The following is a 22,323-nucleotide window of genomic DNA, read 5'->3' as shown; positions in this document are numbered from 1 at the left end:
TGACGCCGTATTCGATGTCCGTATAAATGCCAGCATTTATTCTGTGAATTCCGACTACAGGATGTTGCGTTGAATTATTAACATATGAATTAACGTAGATAGGTTTTTTGCATCAATAACTTATTATATATATTTGGAAAAGTTTCTATGAAATCTTTGTACATAAAAAAATCATTTCTACAGCATCAAAACGATTTGCCGATATCGACAACAGTTACCAGTATATATAAAGGAATCCTAAAGGATTATTTCGATTTACTGAAACGCAATTTTGTGACTATTTTTGAATATGTATTGTTTTTACAGATTTAGAAACAAAAACATTTGCAAAATTAAAGTATACACTCTTAAAAAATTTGTGTACTTTTGTGAAAAAATCTGCTGGTTAAGTTTTTATGTTGAGTAATTTGTGTCTAAATTTAACACATGTCTGCTACGTTAACTGAAGTTAACTGATATAAAATGTAGAATTGTAAAAATGATTTTAAAAATATGTTAAAGTAATACAATTTGCACGTATCTAATAAATACGCGAAAATTATGTTGCTGTGGCCAACATCCGACCCTCGCATAGCAATTAACATGTAATACGTTGTCATCTGATCGCAATATGTAACAATGCGAGAGTCATAGAAGTTAGCTGAGAGTTATCTCGAAGCGATATCGACTACTTGCCATACTCTATATAAACATAGTCTAACTAGGAATCACGTTCCCCTGCCCCTGCAAATCCCGCGGTGGTTGCGCGGCCCTTCTGTTTCGCTGTCTCCAGAATCGCGTTTCTTCCCGGGTGACAAGCAATTTCTGGAGATGCAGAGAGGGTCACGCTCGGTAAAATTTACGTCCTCCCATCCACGTCGATTTCCGTGTCAGCCCATAAAGGCATTTTTACGGGATCGGAAGTATTCACGCACGTACTTCAATCGGGAGTGAATATCTGTTTTATGTTTCCATTACGTCAGACAGTGAAACGAAGTAATATTTGGGGTTAGAACCGTAGGCGTTTAATTAATATTATTCAATTTTGGCTCAACATAATACAATTTTATAGTAACAGCTTATTGATCCCTTTGAGGGTAATTACATATTTATTTATCATTATTACATATATAACGGTATTATAATTACGTAATAATTATATAATTGTATGCCTGAGAGAAATCAACAAATACTGTTACTATACAATTGTATATAAATGTGCAAATCGCTAAATATGTATATTATACATAGCGATTTTGTATCAAGTTTTTATGTATTTTATTCAACTTTCTGTATTTGCACTTTAATTGCTAATAAAAGAATGTAAGGAATTGTAAATGAGGAAGATATCGGAAATCAAAGAAATTTAACAATTAAAAGCAACTTTTCATTTAATTGACACAAACATTAAGAACTTCCTTATTTCGAAATAACCAACCACTCTACTTTGCGATTTTAACTTTTAAATTTATGTCTTGTTTTTACATGGCTTTTTCCCTCTAACGGTATTAGAAATATTTTCCACCAAGCTATATAAACATGCGCTCTGCGCACACCAAGACTAGTTGGTAATAAACGGAAAAGAAGAAAACAAATGGTAACCCCGACGGAAAGTTTCTGCAAGACGGAAATAATTAGTCGCTGCCGGGATTACCGAGAAAAAGGTTTGAGAACCTCTCATTACCAAGAGAGAAGAAGCCTGTGTACGCGTGAGCACCTTGATGCACTTCCTGTTTACTCTCCCATTGCCTTCTTCCGTTCGATGAGCAAGCTCGCTAAAGAGGCTACTCATTAGAGAACATTTCCTTTAGTCTGTCTGTTGTTAACACATTAAAGCGTAGATGCGAACGACCGAGAGATCGATCCGCACAATTGTAATGTTTTGTCGAAGGCACTGTGTGTCTTTTCTTGAAAAAAAAAGAAGAAAAAATTATCCAACCCTTAAAATAAAATTCATTGTACTAATATTTATTCATTCTTTGTATTACTCTTGTATATGCAATATTAAATAAATCGCAGGAAAAAATCCAGTTATATTAATTGAAACTCTGATAGATTTACTTCCCCAGTTATAACTGCAGCATAATATATGATATATGAGTATACGTAAATATATTATTTCTACATTTGGAGGTAACATATAAATATAATACATAATTTACTGAGTGAACACTTGTGTATGTTATGAATTAGGAAGAATAAATGGTCAATTAATAATGCCTCAAATAATGAAAATTCAATTTTAACGCTTTTTTGAGTATATACTCTCTAAATTTGAATCTATGAAATTTTACTGATTTTCAGTGATACACTATATCATCAGTGATTATTCACTATTTTTCAGTGATTTTAATTAAGAAGGGTGTATTTTTATTGACTGAATCAGTGTATTGTCACTGAAAAACAGTGCATATATCACTGAATTAAATAGTTATAAATATATCACTGAAAACAGATTATTCACTGTCTTTCAGTGAATAATACATTGATTCCAATTTAGAGAGTAAATTGTATATTATTATTATATATAATTATAATGTTACTTAAATTCTTAAAAAGTGTACTTATTATTAAAAACAAAACTTCAGTTCTCTTTTTTAAATGAAAAAATGCATTTAAGATCAAATTTCCAGTATTTGGGATATTATCATTGAACTATTTATCTTACCCACAATTAAGATTATACAACATTCTAGAAAATAGCGAAAATATCCAGAAATTCGATCTGTATGATAAAATTCTGTTTAAAATATATATGATAAAAATGTATTATTGTATTACGTCCTGTTAATACAACAGCCACATTTTTCTCAATGAACCAATAAATCAACGTCAACTATTATAGTTATAATATCGACAAATTATTAATGTTGCGTTACAATCATTTGTAAAGATATTGTATAAGTTTTTCGGTAAAATCAGTATTAGTTTATGCATTGGAAATTGATGGTTGCGAATTATATAGATTAAAATTTGCGCGCGCGAACAGTCAGATAATTTTAATTTTAATCTGTCTTTTTTTTTTTTTTTATTTTTTTTTATTGGTTGAATCTAATCTTCAATCCTCAATCTCAATTCTCAATCTCCAATGCAGTCTGATACGGACTTAACAAATGTTCATTTAATACGTCCGAACACATGATATCCTATCGTTTCGCGTATTCTGACATTGATTCTAGTTCTGAGACTCTGAAATGTGATCATACTTTCCAAACTCACGTATCATTTTTCCTACCAACGCACGATTTTCTTTCTATGATTTGCGCTGCTTCCCTGCACGACGAGTACTTTCAGCTATTATGATACCACCATGCGATAAAGGGAACGAATCTCCCTTCCACTACACATCGGTATAAAATTGGATGGAAGCCACATATTCTCGACACCACGCGAGCGTATAGGTCGCGATTTTGTCGCGCGTTTCGTTCGTACGAGCAATTTCGCGGTCGAGTTCTCTCGTGCGGACGACAGCGTTATCGTGGCTCTACCCCGTCTTTGGTTTACTGTCACCTTCCATAGCTTCGAACGGTTTATCGGAAACGATACCCTGTCCAAACTGATGCTTTAAACGAATCGATGATTATATTGATTATGCAATTTTTGCTTTATTCATCATTTTTTTAAATATGATTTTTTAACCTTAGCTCACTACACTTATTTTTTAATCTATATATTATATGATCTAAATTGTAGATGACCTACTGAGAAATGCTTATTTTGTAGGCAACTCTTTAAAAGATTCATAAAAAAGCTAAAAAAGTATAAAGTTAAATTCATTTTGTACACGATCCCTAGCTTTCGTTCTTCTGCAAGAAAAACTATCCGTCCTTTTAATCGATGATAATTAGCTTAGCAATTTTATAGACAAAATGTTATTTTTGTCTGTTCAAATATTTTAACGTTATGCATGTACGTAGCGCACATATAAGAATGTTAACACAAAAAATAAATAGAATTTTAAATTCATTTGTATCCCACAAAAATTTAATTACAACTTTCACGAATTTGAAAGCTCAAAGATATCACTTCTTGCGTATTTTGCAGGACGTGAAAAACTTGAATAATAAAAGAAAAATCGCACAAAGTGAAATATAATAGAAATTTAAAAAATTACGGAATAATCATAGTTCGAATATACTCAAATAGACCACGTTATTCTTTCATAACAGATACATCTACTTCTGCATACAATTACAATTATTAAAAAAAAAATGTGTAACTAGCCGTATGAAAGTGCTAGTGATCGAGGAAAGTTCGGATGAGAATGTACAGACAGGCTGGCATTTTTGACTATTACACTCTTTAATTTAATTAATCGCCGTTTTGTGCACGGCTGAATTAAATTAGAGTGTGATGGCATGTAACGCTGAAATGCAAGAATCTACTTAAATTTTGTCGTGATCTCGTTTTTGCGCGATCCGGTTTTTCAAGTTCAAAAAAATTTTACATTGCGTAATAATTGTCGTAGTGTTGGTTAAAGGTACATTGCAATTATGATTATTATGAGCAAAATTAGAGCCATTCAACGTATAGCATTTATTACATTCTATTATGCAATAATTTACGAGTTATATATTTTAGAAATTATAGTGGTATGGTACAGGCATTCTCTCGCCGAGCATCGTACGATGTAATTACTTAGAAAGAGAAATAGCTTTCCTTTAGCGCGAGGAACTTATTTGTAACTTGAGTTGAGCAAAATCCTCAAACCAACAAGAGTATCGTTTTCGACATCTGAGTGCTACTAACAAAATCATCTTCGCAATATGAACGCGAACTGTAAATAACAACATAAATATCGTAAAATGTTTAAATAAAATCACATGTTGCAGATAACATTTCTATTCTTTATTATTATTAAACTCAAACTCACCCACTGATAAAGGAATTCAAAAAGTACGTGTTTGCTTGAAGTATACTTTAACCCTTTCGTGCCTGACTCTAAAAATAATTAGAATTTAATTTACATTTTACTAAAAGTTTTTACAATCGGTGATTATAAGCTTGTGTGTAGTCAAAATTTCAAAATTTAAAATAACAAATCCAATAAAATGTAAAATTTTCTTGGACTTGGATGTGAAATTCATATTTCAGCGATAGCTAATTTAAAATATGTCGTTTTTATTCGTCTGTATTGGATCTGACATCTTGAATTTGAACATTTTTTGATTTCAGATTTATAATTAGCGAGCAGCGACTCGAAAAACTCCTGAAAAATGAATTTTATTTAAATTCAATAAAAAGCATTTTAATTTGTCATAAATCTGACATTTTCACTTTTATAATTTTTACAATAAATGTCATCAGCAATATTAAAAATATGTATTATCAATTTATATGTGAATACGACCAAATTTAGAATTTTTGGTTCGACAAATTAAATCTGTCACGTTGAAGTTAAATAGCAATTTGTCAGCGTATAGCTTTTATTTACGTTAACTTTCAATAAGCCTAGAAAGAACTATTTTAATTTTTGTGGATATGTATTTTTCACTATTTTATGAGTATTTAATCTGCAGATTAAGAAATAAAATTCACATGAGTGTTTTTTGTGAAAAGATCCTATCCATCATCTTTAAAATAAACTCAGAAAGAAGTTGCTTTATTTCTATAATACGAATTTTGGAATGGCCGAGACATATATATTTCTATTAGGCACAAAAATGTTAAAACCTTCGCTTTTGGTAGAGAGAAAGTCGGAAGTGATGCGAGATGAACGAAACTCTAGGTAAAAAGAATCTCAAGTATCTGTTTTTGATATCGGTATTAAAGCAATCCTGGAATGAAGTTGTGTCCGTTAGTGGAAGAATCAGAATCAGCACGGTGAAATGAGATTTAATTCCGGTCCGTTTCACGGGCGTTGATCTTTTTCAAGTATTTTCACAAGGACGCGCTCATTTACCAGCGATGTAAAAGCAAATGCAATATTAGCGCGAAAGGCTAGGAATATTATGACTTCAAATCCTCTTCTGCGAAGATTCCATTTTACACTGTTCAACAAAAAATTAAATAAGGAAGCAATTACGTAGTTATAATAATTATTTTAGCATGGAAATTTGATAGATATAACTAATTATTTGAAATTCTGGATTAATATAGAACACATTAAAAATTAAATCTTTTATACTAATACACTATTATTACTACTACTATTATTACGATTATTATTATTATTATTATGAAATAAGATCAAGTAACAAGAATTATCCTTTCTAAGAAAGACATGTAAAGAATATATCAAATGTATCGAAATTATTGTTGCCGCTTTTCCGCGATGCTGATTGGTTCTCTCGCTGCACTAACTTGATATGTTTTCCATCTACGAAATACATACGCTGCATGTATTACACAGTGTTGACTTGTAGTTGAAGCACTGCTTCTGTCGTAGCTAGACGTACTCGATCTCCCACGGATAAATATCGATCATTTGACATCGTTTTCAAAATCGCGCAAAAACTGAGGTTAAGAATGTCCGCTAGGAAAAACGGCATCCGTTCCAGTGATATCAAATGTAAAAATCTGATATTTATGAGCGACACAAAACTAGCTACACTGCATTTTAGCTGTGTACGGTTGTGTCGACTTGTATCATAACTGGAAAGCATCGGGTTGTACACTGTGTTACACAGTATCGACTTGCGTCGTAACTGGAAAGCACTCTTGGTGAGCAGCTGTCATCGCGGAGATCGCGTATTTTGATTTTGTGTATTGAAGAGTTACATAGTGTAATATTAAATTTATAATTTGTGTGAAATTATGTAACATCAAAAGTACTATAGCGCGCGCTTGATTTGTCTTGTATATATTTAATTTTCATGCAAAGATAAAATTTAAAAAAATTTGAAATCTTTATTTAAAATCATATTTATGTTCATCACTTTACACAGTACAAACCATTAGTCATAAACTATTAATTTGTATTGTAGTAAAGATACCGTTACTATTACTATTATTCTTTTTCGATAATAATTATTACTTTTTCTCTTTGTAATTTTAAAATTACAATAACGATAAGTTTAGCCATTATTTTTATTGTTACTTTTTCAGACATGAGCAAGTCCAAAATTAAAATATGCCCAAATGAAGTATAAAATATTTCAAATAATTAAACTACTTCTCAACTTTCTACTGCTTACATTTATCAATTCTATATATTTTTAATATTAATTAAAATAAATTAATCGATACTTTTTATTACAATAATTGTTACAATTTATGTTGGAATAATTCATACATAAACGAAAAGTCAGATACACAAACTTATATTCACCTTTACTGCTAATTGTAAGCTTTATCTTTAGCTTTTGTCAAGATGAACAAAACATGTACCTTAATGTAAATGTTTGCCTGCAGGAAACTGTACGACTAAATTGTTAGCAAGATACATAATGTTTACATTTTAGAAAAGAGTAACATGTTTCCCTTTGACCTTCTTCAAACAATTTCTCTAAACACTTGTCTTAGCTGTATTTAATAGCATATGCTAATATTGTAAGGATATAATGACAGCTTAAACATACAAACATGCTTAACCACGCAGTTGGGTGTAAGAACGTTTTAGTAAATTAGATTAGCCTGAAATAAAATGCAATATTTAATTTTTTAATAATATAATGATTATAAAAATAAATCTGGTTTTTATTAGCATATTTTTTTGCCTATTTTTATTGTGTAAAAGATTTTTGTTATGTGTAAAGCCATTTCGAAGAAAATAGAACTTGATATAAATGTATCGGTAATTCTCGATGGTTTAGCATTCCCTTAAGTAAAACTATTAAAAAATTAGTGGTTTACAAGACATCTTATATTTTATATCAAAATATATAGAATAAAGTATAACATAGCTTGTAAATTATTAAATTTTTGATAATTCTACTTTAATACTTTTACATGTAAAATAACAAGAAATTAGAAGAATCATATTATGTAAAAGAAATTATAATTATACAAAATGACGATTACTCCCAGTTCACAGATTTTAGAAAGTCGATTTTTTTGGTAAAATAGATTTTATCACTATTTGTCCTTTTTTAAAAGATACAATTTTTGTCCAAAACATTTATTTTTTTTAAGAAAAAAAAATATTTAGAAAGAAAAAATCATTGAAATGATTTACCCTCTATAAACTAGTTGAAAATTTTAGTATTGATTATTAAATTTAATACATTAATTATTAAATAATGTAAGTTTAAAATCTAATTGTATTTTATTATTATAAAGAAGTAACAAAAATGTAACAAATTGTTATTTTTTAAGTAATAGTAACGGTAAGGCATTACTTTTATACAATTTCAAACAATTCTATTCTAGGAAGTTTCTTATAATAAAAGATCAAAATATTTTTAAATTACAAAATGTTTACATATGGAAGTATTTCAATAATTAATCATTGCCAATTTAATTTGATATGGTGTATTGTTTTATCATCGATTTATTCGATGGAGTGACACATTTGAACGTATTGGCTGGGGTGAATAGATACCTCTCCATCACGATAAATTCGGCACTACGTTGCGACTGACAAGTGAGTGAAAATGATTATTTTCGATCAACAGAGCGGTAAAGCGGGTATTGTTCGTAGTCAATGTAGAAAATATTAATAGTCGTGGACCATTTAGTTACAATCGCTTGCTCGAATTGAAATTATCTGCAGTGTCAAATTCGGCGCGTGTATAAGCATGCGTGTATATGCGAATAAAGTCGTTAAATATCTAAAAAAAAAATCTAGAAACATCAGAGATTTAAACATCAGAGATGAATCGAAATAATAATAAGTGCTAAAGAACAATGTTATAATATACATTGTTATAATATACGTTGCTTAATCATGAAAATATCAATTTCATGGTGCAATCAAAAAACTTTTTAACCTTTGTATAATTAAAATAATTATTTTGTATATTTAAAGCAGTGAACGTTATATTTGTTTGATATGTGTATATATTTTTTAAATATAAAAATATAACTGTTTTAATCGTATAAGCGTTAAAAATTTTTTTTGATTGCACCATGGGACTGGCATTTTTATGATTAAGCTATTGTTCTGACGTTATAATTAAATCTTCTCGTGATTCGTCCCACGAGGTCATGAAAACTGAAATAATAATTTTTCATTTGCTCGTATGCGTGAAAATCAAATGCATTTAACGAGAACAAGTGCTTCAAATTACAAACAGTTTTTGACAAGTAATTGCTGTTGATAGCGCATTTCCAGAGAGTATTGGAAATAATAAATTTATTGAACCAAAATTGTTTGAAACAAGAATTTTATATAGGAAATATTTTCTCGTTGTGTGCAAATAGCAATCGTACGTTTTAGAGGGCAATAACTGCTCAATTTAATAGTTTTTTGTATTAACAACGTTAATGGACAATGATGGATTTTTCCTTTTCACATTACGTTACATCATGTTTGATAATCGATAAAAAAGTTTATAATTTTGCAGTTTCCTAATAACAGTGATATGTATAAAATTTATAATATGATTTATATTATATTTCATATAATACATAATAAAATGATTTATAATAAAAATATACATGCTCATCAAGCTGCTTTTTAAACTAAGCATAATAACATTAACAATTGAAGAGTTTCTTACAAAAACCATACAAGTTCAAAAAGTTAAATTTTCAGGAAACTTCCAATCTGAAACTGTTCATTATATAAATATGGTAATTTTTTTCCGGACGTATAATAGGTACAAGAACAAAGTTGCATGCTTCGATTAATATTTTGAAGACCCGTTTAAAAAAAAAAAAAAGAAAAAATCTTTGGATTTTTTCTTAAGTACGTACTTGAAGGAATTTGAAATTTATTGCCTATTTATTCCATAATATTTTACATTTACTTTTGTATAACCATAAAAATGATGAAGATAAAGAAGGAAATATTTAAAGTATAAAGCCATAACTTTTTATTTATTAAATTTTACAATTTGCTCTTTATAGAAAAATCCCTTTATTTTTCTTTTTGTATAAATGTAATAATTTTTCTCTGTTCAGATACTCAATAAATACCAATAAATAGTAATATGATATCAATATTATAATTTTCTATTCAATAATATAACTGTTACATAATATACATGTATTGCATTACCTCAGTATTATTAAGCGAGAAATCATGATATTGTTATTAAGTTATTGTTAGTTAATGTTTATTAGGGATAAAAACAAAGTAATAGGTATAATGTTATAAAGATTTATTAAAAAAATAAGAAAGCTTTAGACTTGTTTGGTATTTATAAAAATTTTATATTTATTATTTATTTATAATTAGATTTTTTGCTCTCTGGAAGACAATTGTTCATGATATGAGACTATTAATAGAAAGATGAAACTATTAATAGAGAAAGATTTGACGTCACAAACTAGATTTTTTATTTTTGCAAGAAACCCTTCAATTACTTAATAATTACGCCTTGCCAAAAAAATTTTCCATAATTGTTATTCTGAAACTCACCCGCGATTTATTCAGTTTGTGTACATCACTTCCATATTCCGCGCGACTCAAATTTTACTTTTAGTCTAAAATGATTAAAATAAAAACACGAAGCAACATCAGCGAAGTCGCGTGCGGCAATATCAGGGGGAGGGGGGGAGCATTATTCGCCGTTAGATTAATATCCCGTCGGCGGCATCGTGCCGTCGTTTCGCCGTTGCCTTGTTCTGGTAGTCTGCCAAAAGCGCGTAGTATTGTACGTCCCGGAACCGGAAACACCCACCCATATAACCGTCGGGGCGCACATCCGAATATCACCGAGGGAGTGAGGCGCCCTTGGAATTGCGCAGTCTCGAGATTGGAACACCCGCGAAAACTGGTTCGGGTTGAAATGCGCTGCGCTCGTTGCAAAACTTCATCCGAATAAATTAATTAGCCCAGACAGGGACGAGAGAGAGAGAGAGAGAGAGAGAGGGGGGGATGGAAGAAACACGGAACGTTTTGTGGAGTTGAAGGGCGATTAAGTCACAGAAACAACCCTCGTGGAGTCGTGCATATCGGATTCGTGGTTTGGCACGAGCAAATAACAGATTGTAAATCTCGTCATGTATGTCTGCGCTGGTTGTTTCGCCGTGCTGCTTAATACTGGAATCCACGCGCGATATTATACACAAACATTGAGTACACACAAATCTTCGTTAAATCGGCAATTAAATATTTAAACGGTATAAATTTTACAGCTTATCTGTCTTCATTACGGCGATTTAGAGGAATAATTTAATTGTGAAATATAAACGTCAAGTAATGATCGCTGAGTTTCCCGATAGAATTTACACGAGCGTCATCTTAACGTGTCATTCAAACTTTAACTAATAAGATAATTAATGTGCCCCTTGTCAGTTTTAGTTTTATTAACGTGATGGAAAATAAAAAATTGCTTTAAAGTTGAATCGAGATACATCATGAGTGTCGAGAGTCTTTTCACAGCTTCTTTTACTATGAATTAAAACCCGTGTATGGCGTATAAAAGATCGTCGTACGATTACGTCTCATCAACGCGTCTTACCGCAAGATTTCATATCCTTGAAATCCAAGGTAGGTGATGTAAAATGAGCTCCTCGAAAGCCGTAGATAATCCAAGCTAAAAGACTACAAAGTTCTCAAGGCGAAGTGCTCTTAACGTTTATCGTTAGATCATGAACTGTTCACCGGGTTCTAAAAGAGACTGCCATTTGCACCGTGAATGTAATCATGCCTTCCACAGTATCTCTTCGCAGCATATATCTCGAGAATAAAGTTAGTGGTTCTTTAAAAAGTTTTGTTTCCACAAGTCAAATGCAAGTCAAAATTGCAATTTTAGAAATGTCGCGTTAATGTAATTACATTTCTAATAGTTAATAACATTATTTCTTTGAAAACAGGCATCTTTACTTTTCGCTTAACAAACAGTAATTAATGATGCCGAAATGGAAACGCAATGGCAGTAGCATTTAATAATGATACAATGCAAAAGTCATTCGGGAAGCGAGGAAAATGGAACCCCGCGAAAAGACAAAAGCGGCCTATAAAACTGATTTTGCTCGCAATTAGAAGAAGCAAATTGCTGCTCCAAGATTACGAGTTCCGAGACGCCTTGTTCGCCGAGCCAGTTAAACTAGAGGGGGCCATAAAACTTCCCTCGAATAAATTAATTAACCTGGAAGATCAGGAGCAAGTAAAGTGGAAGCTCGGAGGGCAATTAGGACGACGCGACGTATCGTTCTTGCTGCGCTCTAACATTGGATACACCTTCGCGGTACGAGGATACGAATGATTTTAGCGCGCTAACAAAAGATGTTAAATCGCAGTAAGTGGATAGAGGCGTTATATTTGGAGGTGTAAATAGTCCGACATCGTGATTACATACTTAAATTCCTTCATTTATGTTGCGGACGATAATAATATTAGCACTGGAAACACAGTCTTCTCTCCCTTAAAATTTATTCTCGGTAGTTTATGTTAATATCACTTTCAGGACTTCGTAATTCTTTATTTGAGACGTCAGAAAATATCATAAGTTATCTTTATATCTCGCGGTTTAAATTAATCTTACGCTTTGCGAGCCCGCACTGCTTCGCGCGATTTAACTTTCGCAGTTTACAGAAGGTTTATGAAAAGGTAAAAATCTGTAGAACAAGCAGTGAAAATCTGTGAGGAGAAGGAAGGCAGGCGAACCCTACGCAGAGAAGGTACGTGCGACTCGTGGAAGTGCCGGAAATGGTCGAAATTTCGGAATTAGCGTTTTGTTAGGTCATCAAATGGACGTATCGAATAACAAAGTAAAAACTCACATTGCACTTTCCTTCTTCGTCCCAATTGAAGCGACAATTTTTATTGTTGTTGCACTCCAACTCCTTGGCGATGCAGGTTGAATCCTCGCAGTCGTACTCATTCTCCTCGCAAGCTGCAAAAAAACAAAAGAAATATCGCCAATATTATTAAATGAATAATGAAACGTTAATTGTGTGTACAAAGCTTACAACATTCCATTTTATTTCTAGATTTTGTCCAAGTGATTTTATCTGCGCACGCGCGTTAAATTAGATTTTAATTATATCAAAATTAATTTTCATTACAGTACGATAATACATTTTCCATCACGTACGTATAATACATAACATTAATATGCGTGAGATATGTAAAATTTACAGCGAGCTTAAATACATCTACCGAGACATTCTACGGTGAAATAACTGTGATATTCGACTCTTAATTCGCGTAGAGAAATTGTAGCCTAAGGTCTTATCCTTCGATAGCGGCGTGTTGGAGTGCAGTCGCGAGCAAGATATTAGTTCCGCGTTGGCGGCAGGTGTGGAAAGCCAGAAATTCTTCTCATGCCATACTACTAGAACCCGTGTGAATTCCGCACACGTAACTGCGATTCTGCGGGCCACTTCATTTAACATTCAGACAAGTGTGCCACTATTAATTTGAAATTTGATTTCTTTGCCCAACGATCATTTCCAACTCTTCGCTAAGCATAAGATGCTCATTGAAATAGGCATACATATAATTATACGCTGAAACGCGAAAATGTAAGTCTTTGCCTTGTAATAATTTAATTTTGCTTGCCCTTTTAGAAATTGGTCGATAGGCACATAAAGCACTTATTTTAAAAGCGACAACTTACATAAACGTTTAAAATTAATAAATGTATATAATAATGAAATGTATATAACGTAATGATTTTTATTTGTGCCTTATTTAACTGTATTTTAGAATTTTATTTGTACTGTTTCAAAATAGCTGATTGCCAAATATTATTGATAAAGAAAAAGTTGAGTTATGTTTAAAAGATAGTTAAGCGATTTTGTCATACGCGGCGATTAACGGTACGGCTTGTTAACTCGAAACTGTAGTTGGCGATAACCGTGTCGCTGACTGTGTAGTTCGCGAGAATCGCGAAATAGTAAAATAAAAATCAATATAGAATATGAGTTGGCCACATACATGGGAAAAAAATTTTGTGAAATTGTAACAAATATTTCTGGAGTGCCATGTAGAAAATTTCCACGCGTTTCCATGTTATCGCGACCGCAACGATAGTTCAGTTGTGTAGTTTGAACTGCCAAAAGCATTGACGTTACACTCTCTCATTGCTAAAAATTGTTAGAAATATTGGTCATATGTAAAACGTGTTTCAAGAATATTTAATTTTTATATTATTTGAAAATTTTTAAATCAACTTTTTCCCTTGAAAAAAATTGTATCAATAAAAATTCTTAATTTCTTCTAAATAAAAATATTTATTGTCCTTTCCGATAAAATTCATTTTTTTCAAATAATTTGTATTTTATTTAGAAATTATAAAATAAATAAACATTTATTTTATAATATAATATATTATAATTGTTTTCCATGAAGAATTAATAACTACTAAAATTAGTTATTAAACAGTTAATTAGTTTAGCATTAATTTATTTCATTATTATAAAATTATTCTTGCACACAAATAACTTTGCTATGTGAAATCAGTTAATTAATAATTACTTAAAAGGTACCTTTGATAATAAATAATTATAAGGCATAATATGTATATTTATATTTATATTTTATTAACCTAATTAAACCTAATATATTCATATATTATTCACAGATAATACGTTACTTATTGCAACATGTGCTACTCTTGTCGCATTATTTAAAATTTAAATTTTACCAGTCACGCACAAATCTTTCTTGGAAAATTGTATTATATTAAATTAAATGATGCATGTCGCACATATTAATACAATTTCGTCAAATATCATTGCTCGTGTTATAAAAGTGCACGGTAGATGTGTTAGACAAATGGCAATGAATCGATTATTATGCGTCATAATTTTGCATTTTAATCGTATACTTTATTGATCGAGTAATAAATTTTGAACGACATACTGATATTTTATACACATTTTATGATGACGTTAACGCTAACGATTTTTAATAACAACTCTATTTACATTCTTGTATTGAATTCATAATTCTGAAAACACATTTAGCTAGAAATTTATTTATTTATTATTATTTTTGGATTAACTCACATTTTCCGTTCTTTTCCCTGGTGGCGGTTATCACTGCCTTGAAACTGCTGTTAAGAGCCTTCGGTTGTGCATAGAATCTCAAGAAGACTATATTGGATGTAATGACGATGGTGTCGGCGATACTGCCACAGAACTTCTTTTCCATTGACGACATGTCCGGTTTGTTTCTAAATATATCTAAAAAATTGGCCTCGCACTCGTTTGGAAATTTCAGTTTAAAGTCGTCTATAACCAACAGGATCTGAAAATTTTACGTTTATATTTTCCTAAATGCACATACATTGCATTAGCTCGTTATCCATGAACAATTAAAACCAAATATAAAAGAATCTCATGACACGATTAAAAGATAGTTGATAGACTAATTTACTGTCGCATGAAACTTGTTACATAACATAAACATATTAATTCATTAAGTCCCAGGAGAGATCCACATCTCTTTTTGGTTTTAAATCCTTGTAAATCGAGACAAAATCAAAATTTTTTAATCGTAATTGGTATTTAGATATAGAAAGTGTTGCTCTTTTCGAAAATTTAAGCAATAGCGGGATGAGATTTTTGGAAGAGGTATGAATGTTGGTAGTGGAAATAAGAAAAGTAAGAGATTCTTGTCTTTTTACAGACGAATATTTAATAAATAATTTTTTTGTTCTATCTCTTTCAGTAGAATAATTTGATATATATATATATTTATTATTTAAATGATTTGTAATAAAATATTATGTATTCAAGAGGATAAAAAAGAAGTGAAAGGAGATAAAATTATAAAATTCTATGTTTTTTTATTTTAACGTTAGTCTAATAAAAATTTAGAGTTAAATTTAATAAAAATTTAATGTTTGTAGTATTCTCTACTTTCATAAGGGTTGAAAGAATTAAGTAACATAATGAAACTTTTTTTATTTTGTCGTATATTTCGATATTTGAAAATCTTAAACAGCGAGAAAACATTTCTTTAAATTTTTACTTTTTTTTACCTTTCAGTCTATAATTTCTCAAATATTATAAAAACTTTCTCGAATTAGTTTACTCAAAGAGATAGATCACATCATTTATTTGTTGAATATTTGTCAATCAAAGGTGGGGTCTTTTATTTTTTTTAATTCTACTTTCAATCTTTATTCAAACTTTATTTTTTTCCACATATTCCACGTCATTAACTAAATTTTTGGAAAAATCATACTTTTTTTTTACTTTTAAATATTCATTACTGCCTACATTTTGATATGCGAGTTATAAGAATTTAAAGAACGTGTAAAGGTCTTCTTGGGACTTAATGGATTAAACTGTGCAATCGCGCACACAAGGAAAATCAGTAAAAGAAGAGGCATCAAAGAAGCGATTGCAAAAAGTAACTATGTACATATGTAGAATACTTGAACATAATGATGCAGCCGAATCGATTGCGACACTGCTGAATCTATTTGAAAACACATCGTGACTTGTAAAAAATAAGTGTGAGAGAACAATAGTTCTTTGCCACTTCGAATTTTGTCGCGCGTATTAGAGAAAAATGGGTAACTTTATATACATAGTTTGGAAGATATATTAGCTTTATTAACAATTTTAATAATAAAGTTTCGAGAAACTAAAAGATTCTTCTACGTTGAAGCAGATGCCGTTATCAGCCGCTATGTAAATTTCGTAACGGATGTATCGCAGACAAAGTATTTGCATAAAACCGCTCCGTTATTTCCGCGCCACGATGGCAAAGAGCTATTGTAAATCATTCAGAAACGTGTTACTTTGAGCGAAACGGCGTTTGAAATCACGTTGCTGCAGGCCAATAACAAACATTCGTATCGATTGAACACCATATAGTAAAGTGTACTTGGATTAAATAGGGATCACAATGTTATACGGTGATGATAGCGAAATATTGGGAGAAACGTTTTATATGCTCCAACTCATCGATATTAAATTTTCGACAATGATACGATGTGTCTCCCGTTCAGTGATATGTAATATAGAGAAAGAAGTGCTTTTACATGCGATTTCTCGTTCACTGTAATGTTCCACATGCAGTCCAACGAGAATCCGTCTTTCTGAGCTTGATTCCTTTTTTCTTTGAGATCCGTGTCATGAATTACCACTTCTGTTTTATTTATCTCCATAAATGTGCACGGTTCTGGTTCCGGTAGTACGCCCGCTGTGAATCACATCTATTACAATTCCATATTTTCCCTAGGCTCGCAAAAAAATTTATCTATCATTTTATTACTATAATATTCAAATTTAAGGATAAAAGTTTATTTATTATTAATTTAAATGAGGAAAATTGAAAGCAACGTATCAAAACTTATTGCATTTTATAAGATGACAATATAAAAATTTGTTAGTCTATGACTCTCATAACATTCTAGATTTTAGATTTTACAGTATTTTATCTTTATACGTATAAAAGGCTTATATGAAAACAGACATATTTATGTGCAAGATAAGCAGCATAAAAGATCTATTTATGTATCACGTCTCGATGTCAATTTTTGGCTGACTCGAGATATTTAAAGTTACGAATAAAAGTTACACGTGTATAATATGTCTTTCTTACGCGGTTGTTTATAAGTGATATAAACCGCGCACATATCCGCCGCGCACATATCCGACTAGTATAAAATACGAATTATGACGGCATCGATTTTTTGATCACGATAAGACATAACTGATAATATTTCTGTACAAAAAAATTGTAGCAACATGAAATTAAATCTATAAACATGTGTAAAGTTCAGAAATTCTGGCAAAGAAATAATCATTTTGTGATGAATATGAATAAACGGGAGAAGAAATAACCGATAATTATAAGAATAAAAATTCGAGACTAAAATTAATCAAATAAACTGTTTCAAAATAATGAACTATTAAACTAAACGTGAAAACATGTAGGACATTGTTGATCCATTATTTTGTATTCTTAGATCAGATCATTTATCACATTGTATTCTTTTTTATGAAAGAAATACATTTTTACGTTAAAATTATTTACTATTTTCTATTTTTAAATAAATAATTATTAAACATCTATAAATACATAAAATGCGGGAGATAAAATAATAAAAAAATGATTCAATTTTTGATACGTATTTTATCAATTTTTTTGTTAATTAAAAATCGAACATTTATTAACAAGAACACTCTCTGACAATATCAAACGAATAGCATCCAGGATATCAGATGTTTCAAAATTTGGCATTAATAACAAAACTTTAACGATTGAATCAATCAATCATGGCAAGATAAAAAATTTTAATATTTGATTGCATTCGACTCTACCCTCCACTTTATATATTGCTCTAAGGATTGCACGGTTACAGTCGGAGCCGCCGTGGTCGCACACCGGGTATTCATAGTCCTCCCTTCGTTCTCTCCTCACCAGTTGACTATGAATTAATTTTAACCTCGGTTGCGGTTGCACGGTGCTCGCTGCCGTGGGTCATCTATTTCTCTCGTGTCTCGTAATTTTCTGAACAAGAACACACATATACGACGAAGATCCTCGATTATTCGCAATCGGAGTATATGATCCCGAATTACTTTAATAATTATGCTCGTCACGTTATCTCCATTTCCTTTGAGCGTTTAGTACATCTCATAAAGAAGAGAAATTACATCTTTGATACAGTTCAGTTAATTAAGAACAGTTATAGTTAATTAAGAATTTAATTAAGAATAGTTATAGTTATAGGAATGGTTTTTATTTAATTAAAAATGGCGTTAATATAAAATTGCTATCTTTTTGTTTCGTTCTTTCCCTTTCTCTGTATCTACTATATTATAATATTTTCAGATTTGTGTTGAAATAATTTTCTTTTTTTCGTTATTTCTAGACTTTTTTTACGTTAATTATCACGAACAAGATAGAGTCTGCACGATTGAGAAATCCGATCAGTTATGCTTTTATTTTACATTAAATTATTACGAATCATTAGATTAACAAATGGCAAGCTAGTTTCAAATTTGTCATTGTGTCGAATCAATTATTTTAACAACAAGTTCTCTCTCGCCGAATACGTGAGAATCATGCGAACAAACGCTACGGCGAGATCGTGTGTTTATTATCGACCGGTTTAACTAATCATGGTTATGTGCCCAAATACATCTCGTATCCGAGGAGAAGGTTCGGCCGGCAGTAGATCAGAGTTAGAGATAATCCATAACCGAGATAAATTTCTGACGCATGCGGAGAAAGGAAACTTTGGATAGCAATAAAATTTGTAACTGCAGAAAATTGCGCGAATAAACAATCTCTTAAAAAATATTTATCAATTTTCTTAAATCTTATAAATGAACATAAAATAGATGACGCATTTATTAAATGGCGTTTTTTTTTTTTTAATAGCGAGACGTGATACTTTATTATTTATTTGTTTGCTTATTTGAAAATTAAAAAGTGATTTATTAGCGCTCTAAATTTCAATTTAATCGTTAAAGTTAGTTTGGAAAGAAAGTTTAGAAAGTTTAGAAAGAAAAATCCTTTGTAGGATTTTGTGACTCTGAAACTTACGATGGGTTGGTCTCGGTATCGTGCTCCACACAGCTCTGAATCCTTTGCCCTCGATATTCTCGTCGCTGCGGAATCGCAACCAGAGGTATCGCGTCTTCGATGTGATCTCAGGGGGAAAATTCGGGCCGCAGAAGTTGCCGAGGAGATTAGAGTAACCGTACTTGCCGTCACGTATCTCGAGGACGTCGAATGCGCAATTTGGACTGTCTTCGAGCTTAAACTCGTCCCGAAAGTCGAGCTTCAGTAGCATACCTTTTTCAGCTGAAACGAAAGAAGCCAAACGATTCGCCGTTAGTGAGTACATAATAGAGATGCGAATGGAGGAGGGAAACCAACTTGATTGCCGTGCCTATAGAATTTTTAGTGTAAAGATAGAACGCAATAGAACTGCCAAACATTTAGAACAGCAAATGTAAACTTTACACGCTCGTCGGTACAGCAATGTTTAGTATAGAGCTCTTCTTTTTTTTGCCATATTTTTGCATACCTCCTCGAAGCAGAAAAATGATCAACTTTGGGAATTTTTTTAGAAAGAGTAATAAATAAATTTGTTATCTACAAAAAACACATGTTTAATTGATTGTCAAAGTATAAAAATTATTTTTTTAATTGATTTTAATGTATTAAAGTAAACTTTTATTGCGGCTGCTCTCGGGCTATCAGGCAAAACACCTCTTCAGTATTGTACTCTAATGCTCTGTAAAACAAACGGAAACCAAAAGAATGATTATAATTTTGTAGAATGTTGTCATTAAGACGAAGCAGTTTTCCAAATGTTGTAAAAATCAAAAATTTGTAGCATTAAGAAAAAATTAGATTTGTTTTGACTTTTGCAACCTTTAAATGTTTATAAAAATTGTTACAATTAAAAATTTAAGAAAATGGCTTATCAATTAGAGAATTATATTTCACACAAGTGAAAACATGTTTTATAAAAAAAAAAATTGAAAATTGTTAAAGTTATCGTGCGAATAGTTGAAGAAGTAGACCCGGGGAGCAGCCCTAGTAAAAGTTAATTTAAATAAGTCAAAACAGTGTTTTTAAAAAGTATTTTTTTTACACATTAATAATTAATAAAACATGTTTTTTATATAAATATCAAATTTATTTATTATTTAAAAAAAAAAAATCCTCAAAAATCAGTAATTTTCAGCGAGAAGATATTGCATTTTATTAATGTTGCACTTTACTAAAGTGCAAACATTGCACTTTATTAATGTTAATAAAAATATATCTTTTCAATAATTAAACAGTCCATTATTTATATATATATATATATATATATATATATATATATATGTGGCGTTTTCTATGCTAAAAATGAATTGTTTAAAAAGAATAATAAAATTAATGATTCTTTGCAAATTACATGATTTAAACAATAGTGAGTACATTATTGATACTATCAGATTATTAACATTATATGTTTGTAGCGGCTTATGTTATTTATATTCTTCTCTTTCTTATTTATCTCATAATGCGGTTTTAAACATAAAATCGAGATACGTGTAAACTTGCACCGTGATAAAACTGACAATAATATAGTCAAAAGCATAGAATAAAAGGCAAAGTATCATATCTATCTATCACATAATTTAATAACCTAAATTAGTCTTTATATATTATTACGTTACATGCGGAACAGCATAAAGTACATATTTATATAAATCAACCGAAAACGTTTTACATGGAAGTGAAATCTTCCAGGAATATATATACATACATACATACATATATATATATATAATTGTATTTTGTACAGATCATTCATGTAAAAAGAAAAGAAACAGAAAATGTAGCATTACGATCTTTGGTGAAAGTTTTGGGGCTTATTTATGCTTATTTCGCAAAAAATTATTGTAAAATTTGAAACGGCATTATAAAAACTGTTATATCACCTAAAAGGCACTTTGCTTGAATACAAAATTGCTATCCTGCATTATAAACATCAGATTAAAGGAAATATGTCTTTTACCATTGTTCATTAGTCCTACATCCAATCAATATTTATTAGTGATAAATTATAAATAAAGTAAAAAATGTTCAGAATAAAGTAAAAATGTTGACAGAAAAAATGGTTTAAATTTTAGTAAACCAATGAAATTATATAAATGTATTTGCTATTTAGAGTGATAGAGTTCTTTAACTTTAAAATATATGACACACACACACGCGGTAATATTGGAAATTGCTCAGCAAAAGCAAACAAATTTCATTAAGTTAACAAATTTTAAATGATAATTACAGCGATGAATATTTACTTTAACTTCAATTTCGGTTAACCATTAATTGCGATTAATATATAGATGCCGCGATATTTCGCAATTCAATGAGCCAATAATTATGAGTGCAACCTGATATCTGGAACATCGCGCGAACATATGCTCGGATATCATATTATCCCGATTCATAATATCGTGATTACGTGATTACGTATATCATTACATGATTCATAATGTTATTTTGCATAGTTAGTAGCGCATCTAACGTTTCAATTATACTAATTTTTATTTTGCTTTAACTCTTTCGCGGAAATATAAATGGAACGGTAATACGCAGAAAACGTATTTTTATCTTTGCTTCTGCGTAAACTTTGTAACGCGAACGTCTTTTATAGTCAGACGGATTACTCAACAAATATTCCAATGTCGTTGGCTCCGGGAGTCGATGTGGCTCGGAGCCAAATTGTTCGTCAGGAACTGTGACACGAAGCTACGTTGTTTTCTTGTTGGTCACCACGTTAACGCTGCCACGGTGGTAGCGCTTACAAAGAGTTTTTTTCGTGTAATATAATACTTGCGTCAAAAGGAACGCCAGTAACATAGTTTCTGGAA

The 22,323-nt window shown here is 30.8% G+C and overlaps 1 protein-coding gene across 3 annotated transcripts in view; it reads right to left on the bottom strand.

The window, feature by feature from the left end:
* LOC105208229 overlaps positions 1–22,323 on the bottom strand; it is a 173,139-nt gene that overhangs the window by 18,111 nt on the left and 132,705 nt on the right. For all 3 annotated transcript variants that reach the window (XM_026135335.2, XM_039456063.1, XM_026135334.2), the window contains 4 exons: positions 19,490–19,750; positions 16,974–17,134; positions 14,986–15,226; positions 12,754–12,866 (listed from right to left, as the gene is read on the bottom strand). In XM_026135335.2, coding sequence (XP_025991120.1) covers positions 12,754–12,866; positions 14,986–15,226; positions 16,974–17,134; positions 19,490–19,750 — 776 coding nt within the window. The remainder of the gene's footprint in view (positions 1–12,753; positions 12,867–14,985; positions 15,227–16,973; positions 17,135–19,489; positions 19,751–22,323) is intronic.

Source organism: Solenopsis invicta, chromosome 12, assembly GCF_016802725.1.
Source record: "Solenopsis invicta isolate M01_SB chromosome 12, UNIL_Sinv_3.0, whole genome shotgun sequence".
NCBI lineage: Eukaryota > Metazoa > Arthropoda > Insecta > Hymenoptera > Formicidae > Solenopsis > Solenopsis invicta.
Note: the sequence above shows the minus strand (reverse complement) of the source record. Positions and strands in the feature narration are given on the sequence as shown.